Genomic DNA, 15,422 nt, shown 5'->3' with positions numbered 1-15,422 from the left:
GGCCACTCCGCCGGGTAATTGGAGAGCCTCGTAAAGCTGTTCTGTGGAGAAGAAGGAAAGAGTCGTGAAGATGTTGTGAGAGGCGGGTGGGAGGCCTCAGCAGCTGGGTGTTGTCCGCCTCGCGTCACGTGCCTCCCAGACGTCCTGTGTCCAGCTGCGGCCCCCAGGGCTCACGGGGCAGGAAGCCTGACGCTGGATTCGACCGCAGCTGGACCGCTGTGGGAACGTTTTTGGATACGAGCTCGTGCGTCAGACGCAGTTCGTGTGGGGATGCTCGCGCTTACAGGGGGGGCCCCCACACTCCTATCCCGTGTGGTAGGCCTTTACATGAACTCCCCCCTGATCCCTCACACGCACACAGTTAATTCCCTGCTGACTTTCTCACTGGGCCCTTGGGCCAGGCACATCCTCAAATGCAGTACAAGACATCAGTGTATACACATGGCAACAATCAAACAAGGATGCATGCTGCTGCCGCCCCCCCCCCCCCATAAAGGTGTGATGGAAATTCAAAATGATGGCACTTATCCACACTTTGTGCCTCTTAGTGCGTTGATAATTGCAAACACCTGCACACACATACACAAACAGCCTTCAAAGAAGAAGGGCCACACTGGGATAGCTAGAGGGGCAAAGACACCTGGGTAAAGCAGAGCGCTTCCACATGGCTTGGTGGCTGGATATTAATCATGAAACTGCTGGCAGTCGCTGACATAATTAAATACGCAGGATGATGATAGTTATACGGAGGCTGATAAATGCACCTCCGCTATGTTCTTTCAATTTGTGAACTGGCTGATTTCAGGAACCTCGAATTGGTGGCCAACCAATCGCAGGGCACAACGAGATGGACAACCATTCACAATCAGACTCATATTTTGTGGCAATTTAGAGTGTTACACCTACTGCGCATGTTTTTGGAATGTAAGAGGAAACTGAAGTACCCGGAGAAAACCCACGGGGAACATGCAAACTCCACAGATGAGGACCGACCTGGGATCAAACCCTCGGCCACAGAACTGTGAGGCTGACGCTCTAACCAGGTTATCACCAGACCACCCCCTTTACTACAATAGTCATCCATTCATGTTCCATACCGCTTATCCTCACAAGGGTTGTGAGGGGTGCTGGATCTTATCCCAGGGGGGAGAGTGGTGGGGGGTGCTTTCTCTTATTCGGTGGCCAGCCAATTGCAGGGCAGGAGAAGGAATATAAAAAGGACAGGACCCTCCCATAATGTCTCCCACAAAGGTAGAAGCCTAACATGGAACAAAATCAAATAAGTTAAAGATTACTTTTTCTCTCCCAGTCGATCCAGAAAATTGAAAGAAGTTTAGTGGTAAGCCTTGTCTTTTCTCCTTTGAAAATCTTCCACCAATATTCATAGGCTCCATTATGCTATTAGCAAAAATATATCCATCAAAATGAAAGGAAAATAATGATGTCATCTAACCATGACAACAGAATGTTATTAATACCAAGTCACGGGCCAGGATTCCACCATTTACATTAAGCATGCTTTAACCATCTATTCAAGAAAATCTGACCATTACAACTAAATGTCATAAATCATAGCACTTGCCAATACCACAATGAGTGATTTAACCATTTAAAATCAATCTATTTTCTACTTTTCTACACTACCTTTACTCAATCAAGCCATGTCTCTTCTAAGTCTGAGTGAGTGGAGAGATGCACCCTCGACTGGTCGGTTGTGGAGAACATATAAAATAGGCAACTATGGACACTTACATGCATAATTTAGACTTATGTCAAGTGAGGTTAAAAGTTATGTATTTGGAATGAGGGAGAGAGCCATAGCACCCAGAGAAAACCCACACAAGCACAGCAAGAACATGCAACCTCGCCACATACAACTACAGTACATGCTGAAACTTTAAAACTAAAGATGGAAACATGTTAGGTGAAAGGTTAATGGAAACTTACCCACTCAGTTGGATGAGAAATGCCTAAAAAGAAACACACAACCCTGAGTATACATGCATTAATGAAAATATATTCACATGATACAGCACAATTTAATGAAAGAACACATTGAGTCATTGCCTGGCATGCAATAAGCAGTGTGCACTTAGCCTTTACGCTACTAGATGGCGCAAGTGTCCACTGGAAGACACTTCAGGGGTGAAATTGACCTACTGACAAACTAACCTCTTTGGATACTTCCAAAATTCGCAAATGGCAAAGTAATGTAATTGAGCAATTATCCATTGGAGTCAGAAGTGAAATATAACCTGAAGTTAGTTCTCCAAACATGGACACTTCAGTTGTTTATTCAACAGTTTCCCTATGTTTGTCACTTATTAGGAATACAGTTTTTTACAAAAGATATACCATGGCCAACCTTCGAGTTTTTTGAGCAAAACGACATTTCCGTCATTACCAAATGTCCACCAAAGGCATTCAGGTTGTAACAAAATTTATTTGTCTTCCAAAACGAAGAACAGCATAAGCGCATTAAACATCTTTGGCTTCAAAAAAGTAAGAAAGACAACACTATAGATACTTTTCATTAAAAAAAACAAATGCAGTGAACAGACTTCCACAATACAAATCTCATTTCAATATGAACTTTAGTCGGTTTGTTAGCTGTACAAATATAGTGCATATTTTTCCATCTCAATTGTATAAAAAAAATCCTAAAATGAAGAAACAATAAAGGGGAAAAAAATATCATTTAAAAGTCTTAACGCTCCCGGGCAGTTGTTCACCAGGGCCGCCAAACTGAGTCTGTGGTTCCCGATGGTGCTCCGGGGGAGACGGCGGCCGGCACCGGTACCGGCGTCCCGGGGCTGTTGGCGTACACGGGAATGACGGGTCCCCCGGGGGCAAAGGCGGCGTTGGGTATGAGGAAAGCAAACTGTCCGTCATTGGCAGGCACAATCTGGAAGCCGCCATACACTTTGGTGGCATCCGAGTTGGGTAACGTGGAAGGAGACGGAGCTCCTTTACAAGGCACGCCGCTCATGGGCAAAACCTGCGGGGAAGAACCAGGGATCTGCACCATAGGCTGGCCGAACGGCGGGTGTGTTGGCCCGGGGGCCGGAGGGATCTGGTGTTGGCTTGGATAGTTCATGGCGTTGATCTGTGTCATGCAGCTGGCCAGATGGCCGAGAAGGCGCGTTCGGACCTCCGTGTTGACTCCCTCGCAGGTGGACAAAAAGCGGGTGACTTCGTTCATACACTCGCTGAAACCGGCACGGTACTTGCCCAACACGGTGGGGTCGGTATTGAGAGCAGCTGTAGAAAATGACGGGGTCGATTAATTCAAGGATTCTTGAGGGGTGTGAGGGGTGTTGAGGAGTTTGGATCGAGTCAGGGGGGAAACGACACTCACCGGTCATTTGAGCTCTCTGGAGATTCCGGAGGTGTTTCACTGTCATTTCCAGGATGTCTGCCTTCTCCAGTTTGGAGTGTCTGGAGCTCTACAAACGGAGATACAGTTAGGAATCCGGGCGATCCCATCCGTATTTCCTAACAGAATTCCTTTTGGGACTCCTTCTCGAGCAAACTTACATCTTTCTTGAGCGCATCCAAGATGAGTGTTTTAAGTTGTCCCAAACTTTCGTTGATTCGGGCTCTTCTTCGCTTCTCCATAATTGGCTTGGAAGACTGAAGGGAATAACCAAGCGAGGTGTCAATAAATATCAACATGTGGTTGAAAGTGTGCCACCCAAAATCGTCTCTTGGCTGGAAAAAAATGTATTTCTGTTGCCAAAAAAAAACAACAACTCACCTTTCTGTGCTCGGAGGCTGTTTTGGGTTTATCGGGGGTCGAGTTCATGCTTGCCGGGGTGGCAGCGACCGGGGAGGAGGACGACTTTTCCATGATATCGGCAGGCATGTTGACGAGCGAATGAATTATCCCTCAAAATGCAGCAAAATAGGATCCAGGATAGAAGTGGTCAATGAAATAGGTCCAACCCCGCTTGAGAGCCGCGAGTTAGAATCCGAGAAGGCGACGGGCGCGCGACTGCAAGTGGGAGTCAGTCGGTCTGTGTGAGTCGGCGCGTCTGCGTGTGGCGTGTATTTATATCTTGCCCCGCACGCGAACGGCTCGTGTGAAACTTCCCCAACTTTCTTTCCCACACTAACTTCCCACCAATCAGGGCGAGGCGCACGCGGCCCGGGGGAGGACGGCTCGTGGACGGCGCCCTGCCATTGGCTGCGTGGCGGCCCGCAGCTGGCGGCCAATGGCGCGCCGCCCGGGCTGAGCCGAGCCGAGGGCGCAGCCGGGAAACTGCCTGCCGGTCTTCAATCATCACGCGGCGGGCACCCGCACCGGGAGCAGGCGCGAGGCACCCCTTAGCTCCCGGAGCGGCAAGATAAACAATTACGGCACAGTCGCGGAAGGAACACACCCACTCGGGGCGTTCGAGCGAGTTGACATTCAGACACACGCCGACACGTTCCACTTAACATCATCGATTTTTTTGTGTGTATATTCTTTTGCAAAGATATCAAAGTGGCCATATTTCTGACTGACTTACCCAAACGGAATGCTGTCTATGTCTGATGTGAATCAGACATGGATAGTGTTGCATTTGGGTAAAGACATCATGTATTCCTATAAAATCATCGATCTTAAATGTAAATGAATCCTTGATACAACACTCATCTAACTCATTGGTTGATAATGCCTAGATCATTCTCAGCCAGGTATCAGAAGAAATATCATCTAGAATTCTATCTGAAAATCTAACTGGAAAATCATGGAGAAATCTATGGATCTATCGATGGATCTAGAAAACTATGGATCTATCAATAGATCTAGAAATGTATCATTCTATCTATAGATCTAGAAATCTATCGATCTATCTATAGATCTAGAAATCTATCGATCTATCGATCTATCTATAGTTCTAGAAATCCACCGATCTACCAATCTACCATTCTACCAATCTATTGAACGATGTGGACGCAAATAAGAAACTTGCCTTATCATGGGTTAATACATTTAATCTGCTCGGATTACATTTGCGCGTCTTTATTCCTTCTTGTACGTACGAGTAGAATCCACGCAAGTGCGTACGAGACTGTGCACCATACAGATGTTTGTCATTTATTCGCGCGTGGAGTCTTGCATGGGCTGCACGTGCCAAGCTGTTTTTACGAGCACGGTGCGTGGAGATTTGGCCGCCGGGCCGTAGACGAGGGGAGAGGTGAGGTTGGAAGTGGGAGTGGGGTGGGGTGAGGTGGAGATGGTGTGGGGTGCGTGGCTGCTGAGGCGGCGGCGGTGGCGGTGGAGTCGACCGCGGTGGTTTACATTAGAGGGGAAGGTAAATAGCAGCTGCTGTTTTAAAAGCCTGGGAAAACCACGCCTCCCAAGCGAGCTGGACCCGGGCTTCCTTATCGGAATGCGAGCCAGAGCAAGCAGAGAGATTTGTTGCTCGCAGATGCCGCCTTCCTCCCCGCCCCGTGGCCGCGGTGCAGACAGACACCCGCCAAGGCTTCCTAATAATTCCATTTGCTTATCTTTATGGCGGCCAGGACCGACCAGGAGATCTAGGGCTTTTAATTTCCTTGCTTTTGTCACTTGCCGTAGCTTTTTTTGTCTCCAAAACGCGTAGATGTCTTATCTAGAATTCGCTTTCCTTCAATTAAAAAAGAAAGAAAAAAAACATTGGAAAAATGCCAAAGCAGACGGTTCTCTCCACGCAAACACACCTCGTGCAGCCGCAGAGACCGCGACACGTGGCGCGCAGGCGACCGGGGGAAGGCGCGCCTCTTGCCGGCTTGCCGCCTCCGTCCGCGGGGCGTCGCCGGCGGTCGGCCCGCCGCCGCGTCGATTTGATCGGCAGGCGCGCACGGCGACGACTCGGTGAGGGAGGGGTAGAGGTGGCCGACTGGGATGAATGAAGCGTCGCTGCTTGTTGTGATAGCGTAAATATTGAATTGATCATCGTTCACGCGACTTTTAAAGTAGAAAAATAACTTTAAAAGCGGATTTTCAATTTAAACCTTCATGTTTTGATCTTTTTCATCTCAACTAAGCCATGATCACAGTTGAAATCACACTGCGTTTGTGTAAAACAAGGTGCTTCGGTAATAAAATAGGTTCTGTTAAATATAGCAGGAAAATGTGTACTATTTTAGAAAAGACAGCAAATTGTATTGCAGCATTACTTGAGGTGAGTCTCAGTGTTTTAGTTTAAGCCAAAATTCCAGTTCCAACTAAGCCATTGTTAAAAAATATTGCATATAAGCTTTAACTTCTACATACTTCAAACAAATCAAAGCTGAACAATTTCAGATGTTGATGCATGCATTTATAAAATAATCCACAAATGGTATCCACTTTTCATGAGCAATCTCTGCAAATTTTAAAAGCCCATGCATTGGACTTTCATGCACAGAATTGGGCTGGTTCATTCTTTGGAAAATCAAGAATCACATGGAAGTGACGAAAATCAACCCACAAAAATGACTTCACGTGCAATAGTTATTGACTCAACCACAAGGAACCAGTCACAATTCCTACATTTTCATCCATCATTTTTGTATGAACTACATTTACTTTCCCCATCTTAGAGGAAAAATGGTAACAGACCAGTAATTATTTCTCAGCAAACCTCCATTGGCCATAGCGCTTGCCATCAGAGACCAACGTCTTCATTACTAATGCAATAAAAATCCACAAAAAAATAGTTCACAAAACACTCAGCAATGACATCAACCAAAATATATGGATGTAACAGCTTAAAAGTCTGGAAAGACTATCACACGTCATTTTAAAGAACAAAAATGACAACCACACAATTTTCCAAATAGAATGCAAAAAATGCTTGCTTCCTCAAAACTCACTCCCGCTTAAAGTTTACTAAAAAAAATATCTGTTCAAAACAAGACAATCAAACATTAAAGATTCTGACAAACAAATTGTTCAAACAGACCATTCAATTCCCTCATTAGTGTACACTCGCAAGAGGGTGAATTGGTAAGAATGTGACAAGTGTTCAGCAAATGCCTAGCCCCCTATTTATTTACCAAGTAAACCATACTGTAAGTAAATATTCAGCAATATCAAGCCACATTTCTACATAATTACATAACTTAATAAACTCAAGAATCATATAGGTTCATCTTCACATACCAATCGCCAACCTTGCTATACTTTCTCTAATGGCAAATGGACAATTTCCATCTCAGCCTAGGCATACATGACTTTGAATGCATCAAACTGTCACAATGGAACATTGTTACTGTCGCTTTATATAATAATGCCAAATAAATTTCATCTGATATGATTTCGGGGCCCATTATTTTGCAGAATCTCAGTGTTAAAATAAAATAAGTTAATCAGCTATATCATAGGCCACACACACGTGTATTATAATGTGTGCTTGTAATATTTGGCGACTTATATACAGGTGTCTGAAGCAGCTGTGAAGCTGACATATCTTTCATGCACAACAATGCTACCTCTGTCAAACACATCATCAGCAGGTCTCATTGTTGGAGAGCGCACACCTGCACAAAGGCTGAGCGAGGCCCCCAAAACAAATGAAGCCATGTGGATCAGACAGAGCGCACGTTCTGAAACACTCTCTGCCTCAACGACTTTCTCACGCTCATGTTGCAAAAAAGGTCTCTGGCGGTGAACTACAACGGCCCGCCCCTTTCTGAAGTTTTTCAGCCCACACCTGGGCTGCTGTCTGGTCCCTGAAGGATTACCTGTTACTGTTGGATGACTCCTCCATCATGCTTAGACCGCAAGACTCGTCCACATCAGAAGAAGACATCTATCAATGAAAAGAACAAGAAAAAGTTAACTTAATAGAAGAGGATTTAATTTACTAAAATTCCATAAAAAACATTTGTGGATAAGAATGTTTTTTTTCTTACCAAGGAAAAAAACTTGAGGTTATGCAACGATGACAACTTAAGCATGTTACAACTGTAGTGTGAATAAATATCTGTGCTTGCTCCTGAATATTAGGTTTGTTCAGTCTTTGTCAAAAGGCTACTCTACCCGTGATTAAACCTCATTCTTCTGTAATTTACTCTCAACTCCCATGCAATCATTTAATGGTCACCCACCAATCCTCATTTTTATCAGTCTTTATTTAAAAAAAAGCCCTCTTAACCGTGCAATCACACAATTAGTCAGGAATTGCGTGTGAATGTACGAGACACTGGGCTCGCAAAACAATTTGGCGCATCCTCGTCCATGCGTTGCTCATTGCTTAATGTGTAAAGCATTAGTGAATGGGTTTCAGTGCCAAAAGGCACCCCTGGTGCCACGACAGTGACACTGCTGCGTGACTTCACAGATTATTACACTAGCATTTAAGCCTCATTAAGGCTGGCAGGAAGAGTGAGCGAAAAATGGACAGACAGGCAGTGTACGAAAGCCAACCAAGGAGTGTTGCTGTGCCCAACTGAGGGTAGCACTGTGTTAACACCATCCACCTTTCTATGGTGTCTTATCCAGCTCAAATGGGAAGATTATAGTTGCTAGAAGTTCATATATCCTGAAAAGTTGACTCAATGGACAAAAAACAAACAGATTTATGTGTATGGTTGAGAAAGCAGCCCACTTGGCCAACAGGGTTGTTATGCCTAACAGGCACTTTGCACATCATTCATACTGTACATAGAGAATCAAATGCTTTTATTTTTTTAACACAGGCGCCGTAAAAGCGGAACTTTTGAGTGGTGTGGTCGAGAGTGTGCAGTATTGCACTTTGTTCAATTTTCTATCTGCAGTTACATTCGTTATTTTGCCCCCTGCAGTCAGAACGGTGCCGTCTGTGGCAGCCAATGAGTGGAAAAGGAACCTTAAAATGTTCCAAAACCAACAGAAAGAAACCTGGAAATGCCAATAAATCAGCAGAAAGCAGCCAATGAAGAGGAAGAAGCCCAGAAATTCCCCCAAAACCAGTAGAAAATGATCCAAAAGCTACAAGAAGTGACCTGTAAGTACTCCAAAATGACAAGCAAGTGCCGCAAAATGAACTCAATTAACTCAACTAAACTGCTTGTGGAAGCTCATCTTTCAATTCCATCAACAAATTTCATTCGCCCCTCCCAGTCAAATAGGATTGGTCTTCTGGCGCTGTGAATGGCAGCCAATAAGTAAACTTTTTCAGCCCAAAAAAATACCCCGTCCACCCCACATAAGATGGAGTTGGCATGAATGTGGCCTGTGAACCAAAGTGAGGTCAATTCACAAGGAACCAAAGTTGCATGTCTTCCACAAACGATCCACAAATTACACCGCAATTGACACCATAAATCAATCCTTTCTATGTTCAAAACTGGAATTCAAATGACAACAGTGAAGCATTTTTCATACATATTGAGTCAACTGTAAATGAACCCCAGTATTGTGCAACGCCGAGGGTCTACTGCATTCCATTTAATATTCTGAAAGCCGAGATCGCCAATACAGATTCCGACTGCAGAGAAAATAGAGTATGCGTTGGTGTGCGCCAACTGTGAACAGTGTGTGTGTGTGTATTTGCACATAACATCGTAGCGCCGCTTGATTGTGTGTTATTAGTGGGAGTGGAGTTGGACCTGTGCTCCAGTGCTCTTAGCGAGGCCAGCCAAGGCTGGGAGAGCAGGATGAAAGGAGCGACAAAGAGATAGACAAGAGGAGAACTGACAGATCCTCGGAGCTGAGAGAACAGAAGGAGGAAAGAGGATAGGAGATGAGAGGGGTGTTGGGCGGGGGGCTTGCTTTGGAAGATCTCCAGATACAGCTATACACAACGCTTACCTCTCCGTGTGCACACACAAACAGAGGTGCCTGGAGCAGCCTGCAAGCGAGGAAAACAACAAGTATGGTGAACGCGCTCATGATAGCTTTCTCTCACTGAAATACAAAGGGAGATCAGCGAGGGTCACCGTAAGCCTCGCAGTCAGCGGTGCGAGGGTCTGCTTAACAGAGAAAAATGTTTTAAGGCCTCAATGCTGGGCCGTGAGCTGAAGGCTCCCCAAGTATCTGATGCTCGTCTTTCCTTTAGGGGTTCTCTTTCTCTCTCTGTCTCTCTTTCCTCTGCTTTGTTTTCCTCTCGCTCAGCCCCCACAAGACCTCACGCTGCTTCCCTCCATCCGTGTCACTCCTACATCTTTCTTCCTTCTTCCCGCCAGCTCCATCAGAGGCTCGTCTTTTCTCTGATGCCTCATAGAGGAGAAGAGCGGCATTTGCATGTGTGGGGGAGGCGGCGTAGCGTACAGGTCGGGGGTCACGGTGAATCAAACCCAGCAGCAGTAGAGAGGATGCGGTCGGGGAATGGACCCGTGTGCTGACCTGGGTCTGTGGTTTGGATGCCTGAGGCTGGACTCCACTGGGAATGCAGCTGAAGCTGGAGCTGCAGGTAGCAGAGTGTGTGTGTGGAGGGGAAGGACCACTCATGCAAATGTAGCCTAACCATCGCTTACTGGATCTTCTGGAAGTAGGGATGTTTGTATACAGAGTTCAAACTGTCAAATCGCAAAATGTAGGGAGCAACAGTGATGCTTTCCAGACACTGTTTGTATGATTCAACTCAATTATATACTTCTTGAATAAAGTAGATTCTATTCTCTCAAATCAAACTCATCTAAGGTCATTACAAATAGGCAAAAACTTCCTGATCATGTGTCAAATCTTGCAGGGACTCAGTTCGGTTGCTTGCTTTTTTTTGGATAACACTTTAACGCTTATTCCAATAGTTTTGTTGGACCCACATATTAGTTTTTTGAATGGCCATTTCCGCGTGCAATGCGGCTTTAAAACCGTCATCCTTATTCTTTTTTTTTCAATTTAAATATTTACCTTTGTTGTAAAGACCATTCCAAGATTAAAAGGAGAGATTCATTGATTTTTTTAATACATTCAGTCACCCTTTGGCCAGTGTTGTTTCTGTGTGAATACACTGCCATTTAAATTACAGGTGCATAAAACATAATTTTCTCCTGAAGAGGCTGTTTGTCAGCCATAAAAGAGACAGTATTTGAGAACAGTTCACACACACACACAAATACATGGACAGGTTGATGCTGTATATGCGTTATCCCTGATAAGTTCGTTTAGAGTAAACAAATATTCAAAGCATCTATGTCGATCTCTTCCCATACACTCACTGTGCATACATGCCACCTTAAAGGGGTGGATTTGCATAAAGGTGATGATTTTGAATACAGATCTGGTAAATGCCTTCTTTTTGCCTCTCAATTCATCTTACTAAATATTGCTTCTGTGTCAAATAGTAAGTCTGCCCTCTACTTCCAAAGTTGGCAAATATATTCAGAAATAATATTCTGCAATATAAAGGAGATTAAGAGTTTGGTAACCAAGTTATGTTGGCATAACCAGAAAGACATTAGATTGTGGTCATAGTATAAAATGAGCTAAAGCCTTTGATTGAAATCTTCATTTTGAAAAAGCTGATAAATGACTCAACACAAGAGTGTGTTTGTAAAAATGAAGTGTCTTTCAGCAAGATGTGGAAGTCAGAAAAGAGCAGCTGTTCTGTACAGCAACTAAACCCTGACCTTTGACCTCACTGGAGGGAACAATGCTAAAACATGAGTCAACATGGGAGTCGGCGAGGTATTCCTGTTATCACTCGAGTGCGATTCCACTAATTGCTCATTCAGAGAGTCGTCCTCCTGCGTTAAGCTGGCACAGGGCGGCGCGGTCTGCGAGGAAGCCCTGAGAGGCCCCGGAGCCTTTTTTTTTTTTTTTTACCTCCTCCTACCTGGGCCAAGGCCAACCTTATCAGACGATGGGGCCTGAGGATTACCCTCCCTCTGAGCATTAGCCCCTTTCCTGGAGATCTCTCCCTCCTCTCTTTCACCTCCAGCCCTCATCAAGTGCCCCCCCGATCGCGGCCCTCAGCACTCCACCTTTCCCGTGGGAGTTTGCAAAGCCAGGATAACCTTGAGACCTCAGCTGGTCGGCTGCCAGAAACATTAAAGAAATTCCCTCCTTCCCTCCTTTTGTCTTTCTATCCTCACCTCTCCGGCGCACCCCCATTCCACCACCCCTCAAGGCTTCCTCCTGATCACTGGGACATTTCTATTTTTTTTCTTTCTATCCTGGTTGCAGCAGTCCCCCCCCGCCTCACCCTCCTTTAGCCTTAGCCCGCTTTCAATTTTGGACCTTTTTTTGCCTTCTCAGCCTCCTCCAATTGTCACTAAGATTATCCCCTTTTCTTTATCTTTCCCTCCTTCGTTTCCTTCTTTTGCGTCTTCAAACAGGAGCAAGATGGCGGGGACTGAGTAAAGTGAAAGAAGGGGCTGTTTCACATGATCTCCTGCAACGATGACTGTTATTTGTAGACCGTCGAGCTGCCAATTTCAATTTAGCCTGCCCTGTTATCAGTCCAAAAATAGACGCTTTATTTGAAAAGTGGAAATCAAACTGTCCCGACAGGGGGGAGGATGACTGACATTGATTGCAAACTAACTGTTTTGGTGGCAGCCTGCACTTTGCTTGGCTTTTGTCTTCAGCCTCTCACACCCCTCCGTTTGCCCTCTCGCTATTCTCTCAGTTGCTTTCACGGCTGTCATATTCCTTTAGCGCTGCAAAGGTCAAGTGCTGCTCACTGCCTGTGAGATCTGAGGCAGCTCAGGAATATGCAGCCGCCCGCTTTGAGGCAACAAAGCACCTCACTGCGAGCTCCCCTGCACTGCCACCAGCCAGCAGGGGTGGCAGCAGCAGTAGCAGGAATGCATTTATCCCCCAGTAGTTTGCGCCCTCCTTTCATGCTCCCAGCTTCCCCCGAGTTGATCTGTTTTCAGCGTGCCGCAACGAGGGGCCCCATCTTGGTGCAGGCTAGCAGCGGGGATCAGCTCCCAATGTTTATGGTTACCAGTGATGATAAGTAATGAAGACGAGCGGGAGGCCGTGAGGAATGGATGGAAAGAACATCAAAGCTCCGTAATGATTTACATCTTGTAAAAGCGGGAGTACATTTTTCAGCCAGTAGTACTTTGACAGCCGTAATATCGTCGTGCACTGCTTTGATTTTGGGTCCCCTATATCAAAAAGCAGGCTTTTACGTGGCCCTTAGATTTTGACAAGGAAAGCGAGAACGTTTGCACACAATCGGGATGCTGTTTGTGATCCTTTCCCATGACATCACTGCATTGATGGAGCCACAGGGGAACGTGAATTGAACCCCCACACAAACACACACACAGGTATGACCTCACCACCAGCGCATTTCAGGTTTCACCTTGCTACACCCCCAACATGGCAGAGTCTCTCTTTGAGTCGCTCTTCACTCGTTCCGGTTCCCTTACAGCCACACCCATCTCCAACTTCATTGTTCGTGATCAGAGCGCATCAACTTTCAACCAGGAGAAATTAACTGCTGGAGCTTTACGAAGCTCTTTTCTCAGTTTAAGCCTCGTGCAGTTTCAACAATCACTTTGGATTAGCACAATCTAAGTGTATTCACACCTGCACTCTTTGCAGCCCTTTTGAGCTGGTGTGAATACAAACCAGCAAACTCTGCTGCGGAACAAACAGCCGGTCCGAGACGTCGCCGGAAGGGTGGTCTCTGTTTGTGTCTGCAGTGTGGTGTGAGCAATTTCTAACATCACACTTTTTTCCACATAGCAGGCTTATGTAGCCTCAGGCACTTGGGGAAATGTTGTTTGGGTAGTATTACAGCTCCAGGATGTTTTACTTCTGTATTTTACCATTTACCCGCGACTTTTGAGTGGATGATGGATGCGTGGGTTAGAAGAAAATTGACTGGTACATATAAAAATCGAATGTTGATTTTGCATCCAATGAGAACATTTTCTGCATTGAATAGTGAATAGTCAAATTCAGAATGTAACTGTTTCGGTTTAGCAGCACATGGATTTTCACTTCTTTGGCACTGTGATTGAGTGCAAAGTTTTATATATATTTAGGTTTGCCTTCTGACTTAATGGTGTGTATTCTCTCTCTCGCTCAAAGTCAGCTGTGCGTACTAAGCTCCAGCACCCTGCGACCGTGACAAGGATAAGTGGTGTTGAATATGAAGGAACGAACAAATTTACTATACAAAAAGCTGCTAAAAGCGCAACAATGATTCACTGGCAGGTGTGGGTTTTAAATGTTAGGTAAAAGATATGGCTGTATAGAACTAGCGTGCACTTTCAACCTCACATTCACAGTCTAAGGGTTTATAGTACAGACTTTAAAAGAGGTAACGTGGGTATAGAACATATGGAACGTCTCTCACGAGCCACATCGAAGGGTTAAAGGTTCAAAGAAAGGGCGTTACTGAGCAAGTTGCTCTTGTGTCCTGGAGCAAGGTGACTTAACAGGATTAAACCATCGCCTATGAGATGCAATTGGTATAACAACATCTGTCAAATGAACCGCTTCATTGCTTCGGCTGATTATCATCCTGCATACATTTATCTAAAAATCAACTCCCTTTTTGCAAACAGATCTGAAGTAACTTGAGTTGCCTTTGGCTCAGTGGATTGGTGAAGTGGAGACATCTAAAGGCTATGCAGGAAGTGAGGACAAAGTCCAGGACACGGTTTTGTCAGCCCAACTACAGTATGCTGTAAACATGGACCTTTAATAGCTCCTTTCAACTTTGTAACCCATTGGCCTATTCCTTGGAGCAGAACTGGTGTCATTCAATTCGGCTCATCTAATAGTTTTAATGTTTTGTTTGACTCGACCTAAAAGAGTTCATACTTTTCTCAAAATCTTACGAGTTATAGCTGGAAACCTCACAAGGTTTATGCTACGGTTCTTGGACTAATTGGACATTGTGCACCAAAGCACGTTCATCTCTTGGAGACCAGATACCTTATTCTCGGGTGAAATGGTTTCAACAGATGAGTGTGACAACTTTACACATCTGGAAATTGCAGCCAAGAACAAACCAGACGTGCAAGTTCACAGTTTTCGTTCTCGTATCTTGAATGATTTATAATGGCTTTCCAATATTATACAATACAGTGTTACCCAGCAAACCCATTAAAATGAGAACACAGCACATTACTACGTTACTCAACACGTTTTCCCAATAAGAAAGTGGAGCATAAACAATTACAATATCACTCGGTGAAAACGGCTTCACACACTCTCGCTTTTACATATTTCTTGATGTTCAAATTATTCTAAGAACAAACCAACCTTGACTGACCCACTTTGTCTTATTTACCACCAATGTCTCTACTTCTTCCCCCAAGTAATGTTAAATGCTTCAGTTTACCACTCATTTCAGAGGACTTTTAGTGGCCTGATCCGAGTCACCGCGACAGAAAGTATGGGACATTTAAGCTAAAACATATAGCAATTGTCAATAGTCAATTGTGTGTGTGCGCAGAATCAGTCAGAACAATTACTTTCTCCCACTTTGGGAGGATAAATCATGATTTAGTGACCTCCACCAGCTAGATCAGACATACAGGTTGTCTCTCTAAAAGACAGTGGAATGTGTGTAACA

At 44.9% G+C, this 15,422-nt stretch overlaps 1 protein-coding gene and 1 long non-coding RNA gene across 2 annotated transcripts in view; both read right to left on the bottom strand.

Moving 5' to 3' along the window:
• Nucleotides 1-2,423: 2,423 nt before the first annotated feature.
• On the bottom strand, nucleotides 2,424-4,655 carry her6 (hairy-related 6). The gene is made up of 4 exons (XM_077716998.1): nucleotides 3,758-4,655; nucleotides 3,538-3,633; nucleotides 3,359-3,446; nucleotides 2,424-3,261 (listed from the first exon to the last, which is right to left on the bottom strand). Exons 1-4 carry the CDS (start codon nucleotides 3,863-3,865, stop codon nucleotides 2,729-2,731), a joined length of 825 nt encoding a protein of 274 aa, XP_077573124.1. The 5' UTR covers nucleotides 3,866-4,655; the 3' UTR covers nucleotides 2,424-2,728.
• A 1,794-nt stretch (nucleotides 4,656-6,449) lies between these two features.
• Nucleotides 6,450-15,422, bottom strand: part of LOC144196852 (uncharacterized) — a 36,393-nt gene continuing 27,420 nt past the window's right edge. The window contains exon 3 of the long non-coding RNA XR_013326390.1: nucleotides 6,450-7,763. This is a non-coding gene — a long non-coding RNA (uncharacterized LOC144196852). The remainder of the gene's footprint in view (nucleotides 7,764-15,422) is intronic.

Source organism: Stigmatopora nigra, chromosome 5 (genome assembly GCF_051989575.1).
Source record: "Stigmatopora nigra isolate UIUO_SnigA chromosome 5, RoL_Snig_1.1, whole genome shotgun sequence".
In the NCBI taxonomy this organism is placed as follows: Eukaryota; Metazoa; Chordata; class Actinopteri; order Syngnathiformes; family Syngnathidae; genus Stigmatopora; species Stigmatopora nigra.
This window is presented reverse-complemented; position numbering and strand designations above follow the sequence as displayed.